This window comes from Nomascus leucogenys, chromosome 4 (assembly GCF_006542625.1).
Source record: "Nomascus leucogenys isolate Asia chromosome 4, Asia_NLE_v1, whole genome shotgun sequence".
Taxonomy (NCBI): domain Eukaryota; kingdom Metazoa; phylum Chordata; class Mammalia; order Primates; family Hylobatidae; genus Nomascus; species Nomascus leucogenys.
In genome coordinates this window covers 118033618-118052138 of record NC_044384.1, presented here as the reverse complement: position 1 = coordinate 118052138, position 18521 = coordinate 118033618, and the positions used below count along the sequence as shown (strand labels likewise).

Genomic DNA, 18521 nt, shown 5'->3' with positions numbered 1-18521 from the left:
CAATTTTGGTTTGCTTTCCCCAATAGGAGTTTCATGGATTCTGTTTTATTCAATAGATCCACTGAGCGACAGAAGCACGGTGTCTGATACAAAGTGCTCAGTAAGACGTTGGCTGAATGAATTGAGATTTTTTTTCCAGTCATCTAGAAAGACTGACTTCTCTTCCTTATATGCTAATTTCTGTTACAACCATTAGAAATATTCTCGATTCATTTATCAAACTTCCTTCTTAAAATGAGTAAAGCAATCGTTTTAAAGAATAAACACGAGAGGCACTAATTAGAGGCACACACCATCTCTCATGATTCTGGCATTTTAAGACACACACACATGCAAAGTACCTTTTACTGTGGAGAATAAAAAACAACTCTCATCTTGAAAATTCTGAACCATCTAGAAGGATAAAGTAAATGCGTAAGTACAATTAAGATCCAACTGTCATTTCTTAAAATGATTTTAAAACAGTAAATATTCTTCTCACACAAACACAGGACTCAATGGCCAAAACGATAATTCATGAAGGCAGTGTGAGGCAGCAAAGATGCACACGTGCTGCACTGCCTTGTGTTCACTATGCCTGTCCATAATGGTCCCTGAGAGACCTGGTCGGTCACCCATGTGACCCACAGGGGCACATTGCTTGCCAGCTCCAGTGGATGATGACTCAAACAAAAATTGCATAAAGTGCTCTTTTATTATTACTTGCTTGCCACCAATCACTAGGGGAAAAATTATGTATCTTACATGTTTTTTTAAATTAGTCATCAAATAATAGACAAAAGGAAAACACATCCAATGACTCACTTCATAAAAAGGACCAAAGCCTGCCACTATCCCTAGAGTGCCCCACTGACTGGCTGCATCCTAAAGGGCTGGGGGGAGGCTAAGCCAGTTTTCCTTGGCTTGTATTCCATATTATCACTAGGATGCCTGAAACTCTTGGTTGTAAGTTCTTCCAAAGTGATTCCCAACTCTCTGAAAATGATTCTCATAAGTATTTTCAAAAGAGGTCACAGAATTTTTCTACAGTTCTACAATTACGTGTATAAAAGTAAATACCCGTCTGAAAAGGAAAAACAAATGATTTACCTGATCACTAACAAGAATGTGAATACCAGTGGGACCCTGTCTGTAAACCTGATTAATTTGGTGGAGAGGAATATTAAACACCAGCGCAAGTTTTCGAGCAACTTCTGAGGCAATCATTTCTTCCAAGTAGATTGCATGATAAACTGAAATTAAAAAAAAAAAAAAGAAAAGCATTTTAACAGTAATCTTTGATCTGTTTTCTGCCTGATCTGTAGGATCTGTATGAAGGTCACACCTTTCAAAGTACCAAAAAAGTAAAAAAACATTTTAAATGGGAATAAACTATTTCTTTCCCCATCTTACTACCTTGAAATCTCGAATTACCAATCTAAAACATAAAAATACATTATTTATATCCACAAATATAATTTAATAAACATTAACAGAAATTCCTGGACAAAAAGATTTGAGGTTTGAATTTTTCTTTATATTTTTATTCAGTTAATATAGTTTCATGTATTCAAAATTTAAAAACAGGAATTGGCTGCAAATGGACATGAGGGATCTTCTTGAAATAATGGAACTCAAACTGGATTTTGACAATGGCTGCCAAACTCTGTAAATTTGCTAAAATACCATTATACACTTACAATGGGAGGACTTTACGGTATGTAAATTATGCCTGAAGAAAGCTCTTTTTAAAAATAATATATACTTCATATATTTCTAGCAATATACAAAAAGAACCCTAAAAGAGTCATAGTTCTTTTTACTTTTTTGAGACTGTCCTTTTTTGTTGCCCAGGCTGGAGTGCAGTGGCACAATCACAGCTCACTGTAGCCTCTGCCTCCCAGGCTCAAGCAATCCTCCCACCTCAGCCTCCTAAGTAGCTGGGACTATGGTGGGGGCACACGCCACCATGCCTGGCTAATTTTTATTATTATTATTTATTATTATTATTATTATTATTATTATTATTTGTAGAGACAGGGTTTCACCATGTTGCCCAAGCTGTCTGAAACTCCTGGGCTCACGCGGTCTGCCCAGTTAGGCCTCCCAAAGTGCTGGGATTACAGGCATGAGTCATCACGCCCAGTTAAGCATTATAGTTTTTGATCCAGTAATCCTACTACTAGGAATTTATCCTAAGGAATAAAAGCAATCTGTATATGCCCCTCCCCGACAAAAAATTTTAAATAATATAAAACATACTATATGAAAAGCTAATATAAACAATGAAGTGTGATGTTTCCTTACAGAAATCCCCAGCCACATTCCATCCAGTGTTCTGCATTTTTGCTACACAGAACTTATCAGTAGACATCTGCACAGTGCACATCTGTAGTGAGTGCTCAATTACTGATTAAAGCCAGACATGGATCAGGAATATCATTACTGAGAACTTTGCTTCCCCAAACAAGGGGTTTGTATGTATAGAAACCCAGAATTTTCCATTACATAAAAGAAGTTGGAACTAAAATTACGGTAAGAATATAGAAATGATCTAGAGCAGGGGTCACCAAACCACAGCCCATATGGGCCAATTCCTGCCCTCCACTTTTTTTTTTTTTTTTTTTTTTTAAATAAAGTTTTACTGGAACAGCTTTATCTACAATTTACATATTGTCTATGGTTATTTTAGCACTACAGTCACAGAGCTGAATGTGAGAGACCCTATGTATGGTCTAAAGAGATGGAAATATTTACTACCTGACCTTTTACAGAAAGAGTTTGCTGATTATGGGAAAATATCCAATATTTCCCCATATCCCTCCACAAACACTCAAGTTTGAGGATATACCTTCCAAAATATTACAATCTTGGCCATATCTAAGTGATGTATAAGCTCTTGATGATACAGGGAGATCTCCTTTAAATTTTTATCCTTTAAGAATTTGTATACTTAATCTCAAAATTCAGAGCTTTTGAAGTCAAAATGATACCAAATAGAAAAGTTCACAATAGTGATGCTATCCTTCCAATTTTTCAGTAAAATTCAAACCACAAAACATTTTTCAGAGCTCTACCTATTATTAGGGCAAATAACTGCATCTCTGAATGCCATTAACACATCTTTTTTTCTTTTTTAAGTTCTGAGCATGTTCCCTTTGTTCCACTTCAGAGTATGGAAAGAAGGAAATATTACCATATATCCATACTATAAATGAGAAAATATATGCCTTTTAAAATGCTTGCTTTTTTAAGGGCCATCTTTAGAGGTGAGAAGAGGGAGAGGCCAAGATTATCTCTGTCCTAATCCAGCACTATACTGTACAATTAAACGCTCAGGATAAGAAGCCCTCCCAAGATAACGTACTGTGTAGTATTATTTACAATGACATAAAAACACAGCACCAGACTCGCCACACACAAAGTGCACAGTGCTGGCCGAACACTTGTCAGTGACAGGTCCACACACTTAGGACTATTACATGCACGCACTGTTGCACATGTTATGCCGTAAGAGTTTTCCCCATACCTAGTCAGGAAAATTGAAAAAAAAAAAAAAGGAAAGAAAAACCCTCCTGCTTTTTTATTAAGCTGCCAGTGTTATATTCATCATTTCAGTAAATCTGACAAAAAAAAAAAAAGCCAGAAAGATCTCAATGCATTCAAGCTAGTTTTTCCACTTGTTAGATATTTCCGGCATGAAAGGCCACATGAAAAAGAGACCCATAGTGTGGCTGCAATAACTGAGAAAGAATGCCAGTTTCCTCTTCTCCCAAGGACTTGACCCTAGAGCTGCCACCTCTCGTTGCTGTCGAGGCTCCCACATGAGCAACTTGGCATTCCTAACACAGCAAGAGTTCTCCAAAGCCTGCTCAATCAAGTCCTTCCCATTTCTGACAGTCTCAGAAGTGACAGAATCAAGACGCCCTCAATACCTACCATAGGGTGCCCCACTGCCATTCTCGCTTGCACTGCTTGCAGCTTGCTGCTGCCCTTGCAGCACTGTGCTGCTTGGCTGCTCCCGACAGACATAGATGGTTAAACGGGGCCTAACCGACCTGCAATCAGAAGATGCTACTGATGAGCCTGGGAGAGAAAGCTGCCTTACACGTGTACAAATATGACAACTACAGGAATCTAAGTTCTATTTCCTTATGAGAACTTTATGTTATTTCGTTATACAAAATAATTTACTAATAAAAATATAAAAACCACACACCTCACACCAACTATCACAGGTGGTCTAATATGATGATCCAGACTCTAAACCATTGAGATGGTCTGTCAGATGCTGGTAAATTTAAGTTTCAAGATTAAGTCAGCAAATTAAAAATCAGTAAGATTCAATTTTAATGGAATTCTCACACCACAAGTATAGAAAGAGCAATGATAGTAAATGGTTCTTACAAGCCAGCACAATTTACAGTTTCTGTCATTTTAATTCACAATTAGTTTACATTTTTAATAACTGTTTAGTAATAGTCATGACCTTGAAAACCATAGATTCTGTATAGCTCACCTAAATTAGAAGTTTTGTTTTCTTGGCAACAAACCCAGTCGTCTTCAAGAAATCAGTACTGCCCATGTGCATTTCTACCAGTCTTACAGTCTACCTCTGCCCTCATCAGTGCCTGCATCATATCTGGGCCTGCCCTGAAGGTGTACACAAAACAGTCTTCTTGTGAGCACAATGCTGCCAATGCTCGACGGCGCACACAGGCACACACGCCAACCTAGCGTGGAAACACATTCTGCCCAAATTCCCCACGCGAAGAAAGGTACATTCTTATTTCAGGCAAAACAGTTCACAGTATTTTACCTTGACTTCAGTGAATTATAGAGCCGAATTCCATCGGCTGCACCACAAATTTGAACTAAATCCTCCTTTGTCAGTTTTAGTAAGTCGGCACCTAGAGAAGAGCAAAAACATTTTTTCTCAAATAAATGGAAAAAGAACAGAACTGCTTTACAGTCATCTGTCTTCATGCAGTCCAATGTCCTTCAAAATAACCACAGATATCCTGAATACTCACATATACATGAACAATACAAGAAGACAAACAGACACCTGTCCTTCAGAGCCAAGGAAAATGCTGGCTTTTCCATGTCCTGTATCAAGAAGAAGCTGAGAAGTCCAGAGGCTGATGAATCAAATCAATGAGAGCAGGGCCTAAAGAACTCTTCCCAATATAGGATTTCACTCATCTACCTTATTTAGTGACTGGGTTGTGGCTATGTGAAGAAACATGATTCTGACCCACCCCACAGAAACAAACCCTGAGATCACCCAGGCCAGTCAATCTTTAATTTTACAAAAAAGGAAATAGAAGTCCAGAGTTTGTGGGACTTGCCTAAAGTCTGTAAGAGTTGGTAGCCGAACTAGGACTGGGCCTCTTTATACTGAAACATGCAATGTAAAGTCAAACATTCTATAACATAAACAACTCTGTCACAGCAGCCAATTTTAACAGAAGAATGGCAGAGAATCACACATTATACCGTAAGATTTCCCCCAAGCACATCCTACTTAACGATGTCATTTACAAGTGTAAATGTCTCTCTATACAGGTTTCCTATAGCACCACCTAGAGAAGCAGTGTTTGACACTTTTAAAAATTCTATCTGAACACTCCCTTCACTTACCATAGAAGAAAAAACACTTACATGTAAGTATATAAAAGCCATACCTGAGTACATACACACCATGAACTACTACTCAGTATTTCAAGCATAAATGATATGGCATCTAGGATTTGCTTTGAAATACAACAGAAGGCAGGAGAGGAAATAGTGGAGAGCAAGACTGACCAAATGCTGGTAGTTTTTGAAGCTAGGAGATGGCTGCATGGGAGGTCATCATATACTCTCTACTTTTTAATGTCTGAATGTATCCATAATCTTTTGTTTTATTCTCTAACAGCCAGGATACAGTTTATTGGGGGAATTAAGATGAACTTTGGGATGAAGGCTTGACTTCGATATGATAAATAGCCACTTACATATGTAAGAAGATAATGGAGTCATCTTTCTATTTTTTAAAGGCTCAAATGCGATAGCATACTAAATTTCTAGTCTGTAAAACAAAGATCAGAGAAGCACATCTCCCATGAGACATGAGCATTAATAGAGTCATTTTATAGAGTCAGGTAAGCAGAGAGGCTCTCTTTCATCTCTCTACCAGGGCTTACTACATGCACCTCACAGTTGGGACCAGAGAGTACTGTGTATGTGTGTGCACACCCTTAACCCATACAGAGAACTGCAATGTACAACCCTTCCTGAAATGTGAATGCCCACAAGGATCAGAGCAAGAAGACTCACTGTCCTCCTCACCATGCTACTGTCAGTGCTGTGATTCAGGAGATGTGCCCAAAGGGTACCATGGCTAGCTCCTCACCCACTTTCTTGGAAGAAGCCCCCAGGATAAGGAAAAGGCAGAAGGCCACGCCATGTGATCACTGCTCACAGCGAAAGGGATTAAAACTCACCAGATAGAAACATGGATCTGCCTGATGTAACAGGATAGTAACGTGGGGCCTCCTTCAGTTCCAAATGTCAGTGCTTTTTCTATGTGCTACGCTTTTCATATGTGCTACTGCCTTCCATACAACAGTGCAAGACAAACCCCAGCTCCCCGACCCTGAAATTTTACAATTTCTAGTTTTTCATACATAAAAGGCTTTACTTAATTATATAAAAATGTAGTCCCCAGCTAGCAAATGACTTCCATCTGGAACTTTAAAGAGACAAAGAACTACACGGGGAATACCTACTCATTGCACAAACATTACAATACGTGGCATAGTAAGAAACCATGTTCTTTGCAAAATCAAGCTTTTCTTCAGGCTGAGTGTGTGCACACACAAGTTCTGTCCTCTTAAAGGGATTCACGAAGTTGTGTTTTAATGGCCCTACTGCACTGCAGGTGAAGGAAAGCTAACTACCACTTTACTGTGATCCAGCACTTTTCAGGATGTTTGGCCAGGACATGTTCCTAGGTGGTCATGTTGGAAAAGAGTCCCAGAGCCAAATATATTTGGGAAATGCTACCTCTGCCCCACCTGTCATTATCTATTGCTGTCCCTCTAAACGGGTTTCCTATAGCACTACCTGGAGAAGCAGTGCTTGATACCTTTTAAAATTCCTTCTTAACATTCCCTTAGCTTACTGTGCAAGAAAAAAAACTTATATACATAAGTATATAAAAACTGTAATTGAGTACACTCAGACTATGAAACACTACTTAGCAATAAAAAGGATTGAACTACTGATAAACACAACAACTTAGGTGGCCATTATGCTAGTGAAAAAAAGCCAATCTCAAAAGGCTATATACTATATGATTGCATTTATATAACATTCTCAAAATAACAAAATTACAGACAGAATATAAAGTGGTTGCCAAGGATTAGGGATGGTGGGGGAAGGGTGTGGGTGTGACTCTAAAGGGGTAGCAGGAGGGAGATCCTTGTAGTGATGGCATAATTCTGTATCTTAATTGTGGTGGTGGTTACAAATATCTATACCATAACATACATTGTGCCAATGTCAGTTTCTTGGTTTTGCTATTGTACTATAATTATGTGAGAAACAGAGTGAAAAGTACACCGAAACATCACGGTACTAGCTCTGTAACTTACTGTAAAATGAAAATTATTTCAAAATAAAATGAAAAAAAATCATGTAAAACTATATACACATACACACAAATGAGGACACGTAAGTCTGGTAAAACTATTGACTGAACCAATGTCAACTGCCTGGCTTTAATAGCATATAATAAAAATACAAGATATTCCTATTGGGGGAGAGATATAAAGAACTTCTCTGTACATTTTTCTTTGCAACTTCCTATCTATAGTTATTTCAAAATTTTAAAAATATAAAGTTAATAAAAGCACAGAAACAAAAACAAAACATTCTCATGCACAGATACACACACACATACACATACCTGAAAAATTAGAGAACAGTCTTGTGTAGGAAGAGAATCTGTTTTTGAGCAGCCATTGCTGTGTTTCCTGGATCGTAGCTGAAGGCTGAATTTGCTATTAACAATGAAAATGAACATAAATAAAAGGAACCATTCAAACTTAGAACATTTAAACAAAACACAGAAAGCTTCGGAGTTTGAAAAGAGCATGAGTCTGACTCCAGCAACCCAAATAATGATGCAGGCCCTTGTCAGAATCTTAAACATGATACACAATGGGATGCTATTCAGCCATAAAAAAAGAGAAAAATCATGCTGCTGCTAATGAAATCATCTTTTGCAGCAACATGGACAACCTGAACATTTCATTGTCTTAAGTGAAATAAGCCAGGCACAGAAAGACTTATATTCTCACTTATATGTGGGAGCTAAAAAAATTTGAACACATGAAGGTAGAGTGGAAAAATAGGTAACAGAGACTGGGAAGAATGGATGAGGGATAAGAGAGAGGATGAGAAGAACTGGATTAAAGGGTACAAACAAACATACAATAAAATAGAAGGAGTAAATTCAGTATTTGATAGCAGAGTAGGATGACTATACCTAAAAAAATGTATTCTAGTCAGGTGATGGACACCCTAAATATCCTGACTTGATTACCACACATTATATATATGTAACAAAACTTCTCACCTACTCCATACGTTTGCACAAAAAACAAAACTTTAAAATGCAGAACCCTGAAAGCATCAGATAGTTTTAGTAAAAAGATACTTACTTCACCAGAGGCCTGTGAAGCTCCATCTCCCTGATGATTTGGGGAAGAAGAATTGCTGGGGAGAAAGGAAAAAGAAGGAAATGATGATTTTTATAATACATATATGTTTTAATCAAGGCATTAAAAGCTGTTGCATTGTAACTATGCAAATTTCAAGTAAGGCAACAGTGGGAGACAGCTATGAAAGTCTGCAACAATGCAAGCGCAACAGCTTAGGGTGTGGACGTGATGACGAAATGAAGACACAGAAGACTGTGTCTTAATTTGTGCCTTCTTCATCTGTACTAGTAAGAAATTCAAGTTTTGTGAAACAAAAGGGCTTGCCCAATTATCTTCAGGGATGCCAAGGAAAATGAAAGATACACATTAATTTTTAAAAGGGGAAAAAATATGAAACATCAAATTAGATAAATAGTTGAAAATAATTGCAAAAAAAATGAGCTACAAGAAATAGTATAATGATCCTAAGCAAAAATATAAAATGATACTCCTTTAAGTAATACATATATCCAAGATTGATGAGGGTGAATTTCAAGAGAACAAAAGAGATTAACTTGTACCACTATCCTTGTGCTTCTAAGTAAAATGAAATGAAAAACAGCTCCACAGGGAATAGGGCTACCTTCTGGCTCTTGAGCACCAACTCCTTTCTTAGCCCCTGTGCCTCAGTGGATTAGGTTTATTATCTTGATTATTTATATCCTTTCTACCCATAAGAACTTAAGCTCCTTCAGACGGGGGTCTGTCTCTTCGGTCACTAATGTATCGGAACACTTAGAACAGTGCTGGGAACACAATGAGTTCTCCAGTCTACTAGTGAGTACATAAACTTACAGCTCACCTTTAAAGCCATAATCATTTTCTAAGATTATTCAGACCGGACTGACCAGGACACTATTCTAAGCCCTCAGACATGGTAACCTACTGGTCCTCTGGTCACTCCTCTAATTTTCTAAGTCCAAGGGTATTTTTCTACTCTTAAAGCATAATAGCCTACATGACAACAAGCTGCCTTCTCAGTTTATCCATCTCCTCAGGGGGAAAGCACATTTTTGCTTGCTTTCTCATCAGACCTTGTCAGCATGACCGGAGAACCTTTTCCTTTTTGGTCTTAGCTTTCATAATTTTCCTCCCCAACAAGAAACTTCCTAAAAATAGGGAACTTCTGATGTGAACTACTCTGCATTAGTTCTGCAGCAAAGCCCTGGAATGGAAAGCCTCCATGGGTACCGCTGTACCTTCAAGATGCCCAAAATACAGTCTCCTGCTCCCACCCTGAGCTCACTCTAGACTCTTGCCAGTCAAGGCTGGATAACAGAATAAAGAGTCCACCATTTCCATTTCTAAAACCACAACAAATCTGTAGAAACCGAAAGGTCTTCCTTTAAAGATTCAATTAAAAAAATAGCGTATCTATTGGGAGAGAAAAGAAATACTGCAGAAAATAACCCATTTGATAAAAGCATTACAGACAAGTGAATGAACTTAGTAATAAACTCACTTTGTCCCTCTCTCTTTACCTATAGACACTGTTAATGTTGTCTTTAATCTTACAAAGAATATATCTTGGCTATATCTTGAAAATGGCCCCTTGTCTACAATTACCATAGTTGTGACTATGTAAGGTATAAGGGGCTCGGAGTAAAAAAGGCTGGTAGGTGAAGAAAAGACAATGATTGTCCTCTGCCACCGAGATACAGGATACTTCCCCTTACTGTTTCCTTCAGGTACAATACAAACAAAAGGCTGCTGGATATGGAGAGATGGGAAAATAAAGGCACATGAGCATTAGTTAGCTGCAGGCACACGATCACGCAAACTAGATACCTGTCTGGGACACTGCAAGTGCTCTGCTGTGGGGAGGTGAAAGTGGGCGCTGGGGAAGGGCTGTTATTCACATAGGCTGTGGGGGCATCGGGCCATGGAGAACACTAAGGACAGAAACAGAAATAAATTAATGATATGCTTTTAAAATATGTGGAAGAAATATTTTTGTAATTCACTCACTAGCCAAATGCAAGATTATAAAATGAGAGACAGCTGACATTTATCAAGCAACCTCACAGACACATGTCAAATTTACTTCTGTGTGGCAAAGAAAAGTTTTACCTGCTGTGTGCGTCTAGACACTGATTAATCTTAGAGAAGACCTAAAGTGATGACAGCAGCAAAAGTTTATAAAGGCATTTAAAATATATGCTTAAGTATAATCGCTTTGAAGAGCTTTCTCCTCCCTCTTTACCAGTATCCTCTTTATCAGTTTCCCAACAGGCACCTATCAAGATTTAAGAATGGCGAAGACAAGAAAGGATTTATAAGCAACATCTGACATCACATGGTGACCTGAAACATGGCTCTGACCTAGCTAGTGCTCCTTTTGCCCTCTTCCCTAATGAGCAGCCTCACCAGTACCCATTTGCTTCTTTGATACCTCTAAAGATTAATAATCCTCAAGACAGACCAGACAGGCCCAGCATCAAAATACATCAACTGTGTACAGTACTACATCTATCTATCTATCTATCTATCTATCTTTCTATTTTCTGGAAGGGTTATGGTGAACTTTAATATTTTTCAGCTCCAGGCAAAATTCTGACCAGAAACAGAACAAAGACATGGAGATACACTATTACAATTAGGAGGTTGAAAAAGTCAAAGTCAAAAGCATGCTAAACATGCCAGAGTAATCTCAAATACAAGTCTTCAGACTTGAGATACAGACGTCACATGATGTGATTTCACTCTACAGGTATTCTTTCTAAAAACCAATGGATCTGAGGACTCAGTTTCAAGGGTCCCCTTTCATAATCATCCTTCTCTCATTTTACACAAGAAAGGCATCACATCTAATTATAGCCCTGGGGTTTAAGACTCTCCCAGGCTGGACACGGTGACTCATGCCCCTAATCCCGGCGCTTTGGGAGGCCAAGGTGGGAGCCCAGGATAGCCCAGGATAGCTTGAGCCCAGGAGTTCAAGACCAGCCTGGGCAACACAGTGAGACCCTGTTTCTACCAAAAAATAAAATAAATATAATCAGGCTGGGCGTGGTGGCTCATGCCTGTAATCCCAGCACTCTGGGAGGCTGAGGCGGGTGGATCATGAGGTCAGGAGATTGAGACCATCCTGGCTAACGTGGTGAAACCCCGTCTCTACTAAAATTACAAAAACTTAGCTGGGTGTAGTGGCGTGTGCCTGTAATCCCAGCCACTCAGGAGGCTGAGGCAGGAGAATCACTTGAACCTGGGAGGCGGAGGTTGCAGTGAACCAAGATCATGCCATTGTACTCTAGCCTGGGCGACAGAGCGAGATTCCATCTCAAAAAAAATGAAAATAGATAAATAAATAAATATAATGAAGAAAGACTCTCCCCAAAGCCAAGCTAAAGATACTAGGATTAAAAAAAAAAAAAAAATAGCCAGGTGTGGTGCACACCTGTAGTCACGGCTACTTGGGAATCTGAGACAGGAGAATTGCTTGAATCTGGGAAGGGGAGGCTGCAGTGAGCCATGACTACACCACTGCACTCCAGCTTGGGTAACAGAGTGAGACCCCCATCTTGAAAAAAAGGAAAGAAAAAGTACATAACTCTAATGACTAAGTTTTTCTATAAGTCAGGTGATTTTCAATTATTTGCTATCAAAATAATTCAGGAGGACCTATTGTCAACTGACATATATTGAAATAATCTAGTAGATCACACAAAAATGTCCCTGGGATTTTTGACAGATGATTCAAAAGGACTTCCAGGACCTGAATGACACCACTGAAAGAAAAATTAAAACAAAATTTCTCATATCTATAAAATTCTAGAAGTTATATTCTATCCTGTCTCATCATTCAAGATGCATTTCCAATAATATTTCTATTTTTACATTTAATAAATTTTCATCAAAATCTGTAAGATTTATTGTTTTGATAAATTGGTACTAATAAGTTTTAAATATCTTGACTGAGATAAGAGGCTATGGTCACAGCAAATTTTAAAACTTAAATTTCAATTTATGTAAATTTGTTGTAAGGTAATTTTTTTAGGGTGATCATTTAAAAATTTCAGTTTCATCATTTGAAGCCTCAGGAAGAAAAAATAAAAATAAATAAGAAAAAAATTTTTAAAGATTTTCAGGCATAAAACTATGTCATATTAGGATACAATTTAAGGGGAGTGAAATAGAAACATGAGACCAAGAGGAAGAACAAAGTACAATTTTGGATTTAATGAATTTTTTGAATGAACAATAGCAGTGGTCAAACTGCCATAGCATTTAGATTCCATAGGATGCACTTCAAGAGTAATGTCACAGTTTTATCTTAAACTGTAAATGCAAATCACCACCACGCCAGAACATTGCCTCCTTTGCAGCTATTTAAATTTATGATGAAAAAACTTTATGATGAAAACTTTCAGATGTCAATCTGGAAAGGTGCAAGTATATCCTTTTTCAAAATTCTTTTGAGGCCAGGCATGGTGGCTCATGCTTACAATCCCAGCACTTTCGGAGGCCAAGGTGGGAGGATCATTCTGAGGCCAGGAGTTGGAGATCAGCCTGAGGAACACAGCGAGAACCTGTCTCAAGTGTCTTGGATCACTTGAGCCAAGGAATTTGAGGTTGCAATGAACTTTGATCACACCGCTGCACTCCAGGCCCAGGTGACTGGGCAAGACACTGTCTCTAAAAAAATTTAAAAATTATTTTGAGTAGGTAAGTGTCAAGACCACTGGTGTAATGGAGCTAAGAAACTGTGAAGCACACTGAGGGCAGAAATTAAGTTTCACCAATGGTTACAGGGGCTTAAAACGCTTGTCTGACATCCATCAAAAGCAATGGATACATGGAAAATAATCTCAACTACCCAATTATGTATCCCCTTAAAAATAACAAAAATGATTGCAGACTTATTACTTCTATTATCAGTCAGCTTTCAAAAAAGAAATCTAATTTAGCTGGAGAGCTTTGAATAAACTTATTGCATGGCATAGCAACTTTGCTATAAATTACATTTTACACAACAATGCCCATTCTTTTAAAATTAGGGCCTTTTAAGCCAGCTGTGATGGCACACACACACCTGTGGTCCAACTACTCAGAAGTCTGAGGCAGGAGGACTGCTTGAGGAGTTTGAGGTCAGCCTTGGCAACACAGTGAAAGCCCATCTCAAAAAAAAATAAGCAACTAAAAAACTAGACCCTTGTTTTTCTTTCCACCTTACAAAGTATCACCTCCTCAGTTTACACTGTTTGAGGAACCCAAGACCCTGTGAGCTGACTAGCAAATCTAATCATGGGTATCACACACTGTCACCTCACCTCTACTATCTGAAAGATTTTCCTGCTACAACATCCCCCTGCACATACAAAATATAACACTACATAACATACACGTATAAATAATGTAAACCATTTAATATTAAAAGTATCAAGTCTCTCTAAACTTTTGGTAATTATTGCCAGCCATTTGAAGAAATGAAGCCATCAAAAAGCTTCAAGTTAGTATGGCAGAGTAATGTAGAAACACCAAGTTTACCAAAACTCCATAAATACCCATTTTGCTTTTAGATATTTAGATTCTTCTAACATTCGAAAAGCAAGCAATGGTGCAGTGCCTATGCTCCTGAATTCATAACGGCGCTAGCAATGCCTGGCCTGGGCTCATAGTTATGGTTTCGGTACACTGTGAACATAGTCCCTCCCCAGGTAAAGAATGATCACCCATTTTAGGCTGTAGAAATTGGCAGTCTTCATTTGAGCCAATCATATACAGCTCAGAGATGAAGACCAACAGACACATAAGAGTTTTGTTGTACGGCATCTCCTGGTAACCAACAGTAGTGACTATTCAGTGTGGGACCATTTCATTCGGCATCTTTTCGACTCTAACAGTAAGTCTGGATATCCCTTTTTACTGAAAGCCAATTGTAACTAGCCAAAAACTCTATGAAATGTTGGCCTTCCTTGGTAAGAATTTGAAAAAACATATGAAATTTTGCAAACTTTGTTTTTTAAGGGATCGATCTGTACCCTGCTTTTTTAAAAACAGGTTTTCAAGATGAGCTGTAACCACCCCTAGAAGCATCTGAACAAAATCAAATACAGCCAGGGCAGTAAGCGATACATGAGGAAGATGTGAAATCCCAGGCCAGTGAACTGCTGACGTTTTGCATACTTTAGACTTGTGTTAAGAATCATTAAGAATTTACCAACAGTTTTCCCATCTTCAGATTACCTCTGGGCTATAATGAATTTCTTTTATTTAGGAATTACCAGAACCCACTTCTTTATTAGTTAAATGGTTTATAACAGGAGAGGAAAAGTGAGTTGCCAGAATCCCCCCCAAAGAAGTTTACTAAGAACTATTGGTGGGTCTTCAGCTGAGAAATCAGAAGAGGATAAAAACAAAATTGCTGGGGCAGGTGTTTTAGGAAAGAATATACAGCTGTTTTAACAATCTTTGATTCGAATTTATTAAATAAAAAAAAAAAAAGCCCAGTTAAAGAAAATGTAACGTGTGCTTCCAGTGGCACTAGGATGAGTACAATTTCAGTTTCATTGCATAGAGAAGCATTAAAACATTTTTATTCGATACTATAATTGGAAATGAGTTTCTCGTGATAGTGCTTGTGACAGTGACATTCAAAGTCTACATTTAACCACAGTAATTGTGATATGCGTAAGAATGAAAAATCCTCTGGTACTTTAATAGTGCAAAGACTGCAACAGTGAATACAGCAGTCACGAATACATATGATGACAATTATTTTAAATGATTCTTTAATGTTCTGTGTTTATATTTACTGAAGGTATGTAGCTGATCTAAGTTTGCAAGGCAGGATCATCCTTTGTGGACTAATAGATGAAGAGTCATGTCATAAAATGAAGATTTGCTATACTTAACTGGACAAAGCACATATTCAACCAGATGCCCCCTGACTGCATACTGGGGGGGACTCAGGTCTAGGTGTAGCAAGGTACACTACTTTGGCCTGAAGCATTAATTCACAATGCAACTGCCAAGAAGAAATATGAATCCCATCAGAGTTTTTTTTTTTTCTACCAGTGCTGCCAAACAGGCTCTTAGAAGCATAGACAGACACACATTTTTATGCTACATGCAGAAAAATGTGACAAAGAACTGCACGTGTTAATGTCAAGCTTGCTGCCATCATCTAACTGTCCACAAAATTTTCTTATCAAGTATACACATGAGAAAGCAAGACCCTTTTCAGTTACACAAAAATAATAGCTAATTTGCTAAAGAAAGTATTTTCAATTAATTTCAGTGCTCTTGAAGGAGGTGTGTGTGTGAAGGAGAGAGAGGGACGGAAGGAGGAAGGGAAGGAGTCAGGGAGGGAATACATATCTCTGAGTGTCTTTTTTTTCCCTCCAAAACCACCCAATATGGTCAACATTGTTTTTTGCTTTGTTTTAAAGTGTTAGATTTAGGAAATTTTCCTCAGTGAGGAACAAACAGAAGCAGGAAGTCTAAACAAAAGCAAATTAAATCAAGACATGGACATCAAAAACAATTTTGGCTTTACTTTGCGGTGGAAGTTGGTCCTATATCTAACACTGCACAAGGTTTCTTGCACAATGAAAAGAGAAGCAGAAGTCCCTTACACTGCCTCGCTTTGCCAGAGAATCACCGTAGTCTGCTGGCAAAGTCCGCTTGCTGGACTTTTTCTGCTCATGTTCAACTGCATCTTCAATTATAGGCTCAAGCCTCATCTGGACAAACACCAAAGATTGGGATCAATGTCTTTTCATTATACAAAGAAAGATCTAACACCCTGTTTCATGTCTTTTCAGTCCAATTAAACAAATGCATGACTAACAGGATTCAAAGTTAAAAAAAATGCAAAACCCCAGCAGTGACAAAAATTGGACTTTCTAGGCCCCAACTTAAGTCTCTTGCCAACTTCAAAGTTTTTAAGGTCTGTTTCTAAGACCTCATTGGGATTTCAGCATCTTCATTTAAGATCCCACCCAGGAAACAGTCTATCAAAATCCCCAAATTTAAATATTTTCCCCAGAAATTTCACAGAGAATAACATGTCAAACTGCCACCCAATCTTCCCCAACCCTTTTGTAGCAAAACTCATCTTAGAAATAGACTAATATGCAACCTTTGCTTCTCTTCCAAAACCAAATGCTGTACTACATTACCTCTGTGAGGATTGTGGTATCATAGGATGGCTGATACTTTTCTTTTTCATGAGCTGTTCTCTTCTCCATCTTCTCTCGGTCAGTTTTTTGTTTCCTGTCTGCACCTTTAGGCTTAAAAACAAAGTATACTATTTCATCCATCAGGCTGCAGACACACAGCTTTAGAGGCAAAACTGAGCCTTAATTACAGAAAAGCCGGGTTCTCTGTCTTACCTTAAAAACTTTGATTTGGCAGCTAGCTGAGTGTAGATGATCTGTGTATTCTCCATTTTCATTCTGCTTAAAGGTGTCAACCTGGATCCTAAAGGGCACTCCCTTTTCACCTCCGTGCTTCCGTGGAGTAAATTCCGTGCTGATGCAGTGTACCTATAAAACGATTCAGGCTGAAATGGATTCAAAGACCTTCCACTGGTTATTTTTCGATTTTGTTCCCTCTTGAGTGACCTGACACCACTATAAATTCAAGATCCTTTAAAATGAACTCAACACACATATTAGCAAAATTATCTATGAACCTAATTGTTTTTAAGATATGGCTTCCCTCTTACAAATCCAACTGAGCCTCTCCAGACTTTCTGAGCTCCTGCGCATCACAACGCCTCTCCTCTAATGCAGGACTTGGCTCCAATCAAGGGTACAACACTACAGTAGCTTCCTATGTATACTGCCCACCTCCACCTTGGACTGTCTGCTAATCTCAGACCCAGGGTACTAAGCCCTGTTCAATCCACAGCAATCTTCACCTCACTGTTTAGAGCTTCTGTTGTTTGCCCTCTGCTGCCATTACCCCTGCTCTACCCAGCCAACCATCTTACTGCTGTTCCTACAGATACCAATTTGTGATACTTTGCCTGGGGAAATTTTACAGTCCAGAAAGCCCACTACCCATCCTATTCTGTATCCATCTAAATTCTCTGGTCAACTCTTCAAAGTCCATTCAGGATCCAGAGGGCAATACTCATCTTCCACCACTCCTGCCCTGTCTCCTAATACCCATCCTGGAAGACAGCCTTAGGGTTTCACATAGAGTTAACAGCAAGACCTTGGTCATTTCTGACTGCTGCACATCCCTTCTTCTAATGACTCACTATTAAAACTGATCTCTGCAGTATGACAACACAACCTGAGATGTAAAGCCAGGTCTTGTATCACTTTGATTTACTACATAACTAGTTGCCTTATAGACAAACACCAACAGTATGAGTTTGCATCAATATTTGACGGATATAAACCATGCCCCCAGGGATTAACTGATGGAGAATAATACTGTTAGAATACCAAAATGCAAAATACAAATGATTTTTTACAGTTCATGCAAAGCATAGCTTATGAAGGCTGGTCAGCAAGTAAGTGGTTTTCCTTTTCTATATATTACCTACCCGGTAGTTTAAATTCCACCACATACAAATTTGAACATTCTGGGTATTAGAATTACTATTTTTTTTTAAACACAGAATAATGATATTATAGTTACTTTTTAAAACTCATCTCTTAGAGACATGATATTTACGGATGAAATGGTATGTCTGAAACTTGCTTTAAAGTACTCTAACAGGCTGGGCACGGTGGCTCACACCTGTAATCCCAGCACTTTAGGAGGACAACGCAGGTGGATCACTGGTCAGGAGCTCAAGACCAGTCTGGCCAACATGGTGAAACCCCCATCTCTACT

The 18521-nt window shown here is 38.5% G+C and overlaps 2 protein-coding genes across 7 annotated transcripts in view; one reads left to right on the top strand and one right to left on the bottom strand.

Moving 5' to 3' along the window:
* The window catches only part of UBP1 (upstream binding protein 1), a 52625-nt gene that overhangs the window by 3885 nt on the left and 30219 nt on the right, over positions 1–18521 (bottom strand). The window contains exons 6-15 of one of the 5 annotated variants that reach the window (XR_004029794.1): positions 17063–17215; positions 16850–16960; positions 16304–16411; positions 10518–10621; positions 8691–8745; positions 7934–8027; positions 4799–4889; positions 3919–4632; positions 1090–1232; positions 342–393 (exon numbers count right to left, since the gene is read on the bottom strand). Coding sequence is in view for 2 of the 5 variants with exons in the window: in XM_003256831.4 (XP_003256879.1) it covers positions 342–393; positions 1090–1232; positions 3919–4037; positions 4799–4889; positions 7934–8027; positions 8691–8745; positions 10518–10621; positions 16304–16411; positions 16850–16960; positions 17063–17215 (1030 nt within the window). In the remaining 3 variants the exon portion in view is untranslated. Of the gene's footprint in view, positions 1–341; positions 394–1089; positions 1233–3918; positions 4633–4798; positions 4890–7933; positions 8028–8690; positions 8746–10517; positions 10622–16303; positions 16412–16849; positions 16961–17062; positions 17216–18521 lie in introns of those variants that run through there. The other 4 variants (XM_003256831.4, XM_003256830.3, XR_004029795.1 and 1 more) reach the window with 4 other exon arrangements.
* Positions 1–18521, top strand: part of FBXL2 (F-box and leucine rich repeat protein 2) — a 147368-nt gene that overhangs the window by 116604 nt on the left and 12243 nt on the right. The window contains exon 16 of one of the 2 annotated variants that reach the window (XR_004029798.1): positions 10951–11661. The exons of the other annotated variant lie outside the window; for it this stretch is intronic. The gene's annotated coding sequence lies outside the window, so the exon portion shown is untranslated. Of the gene's footprint in view, positions 1–10950; positions 11662–18521 lie in introns of those variants that run through there. 2 annotated transcript variants of the gene reach the window in all.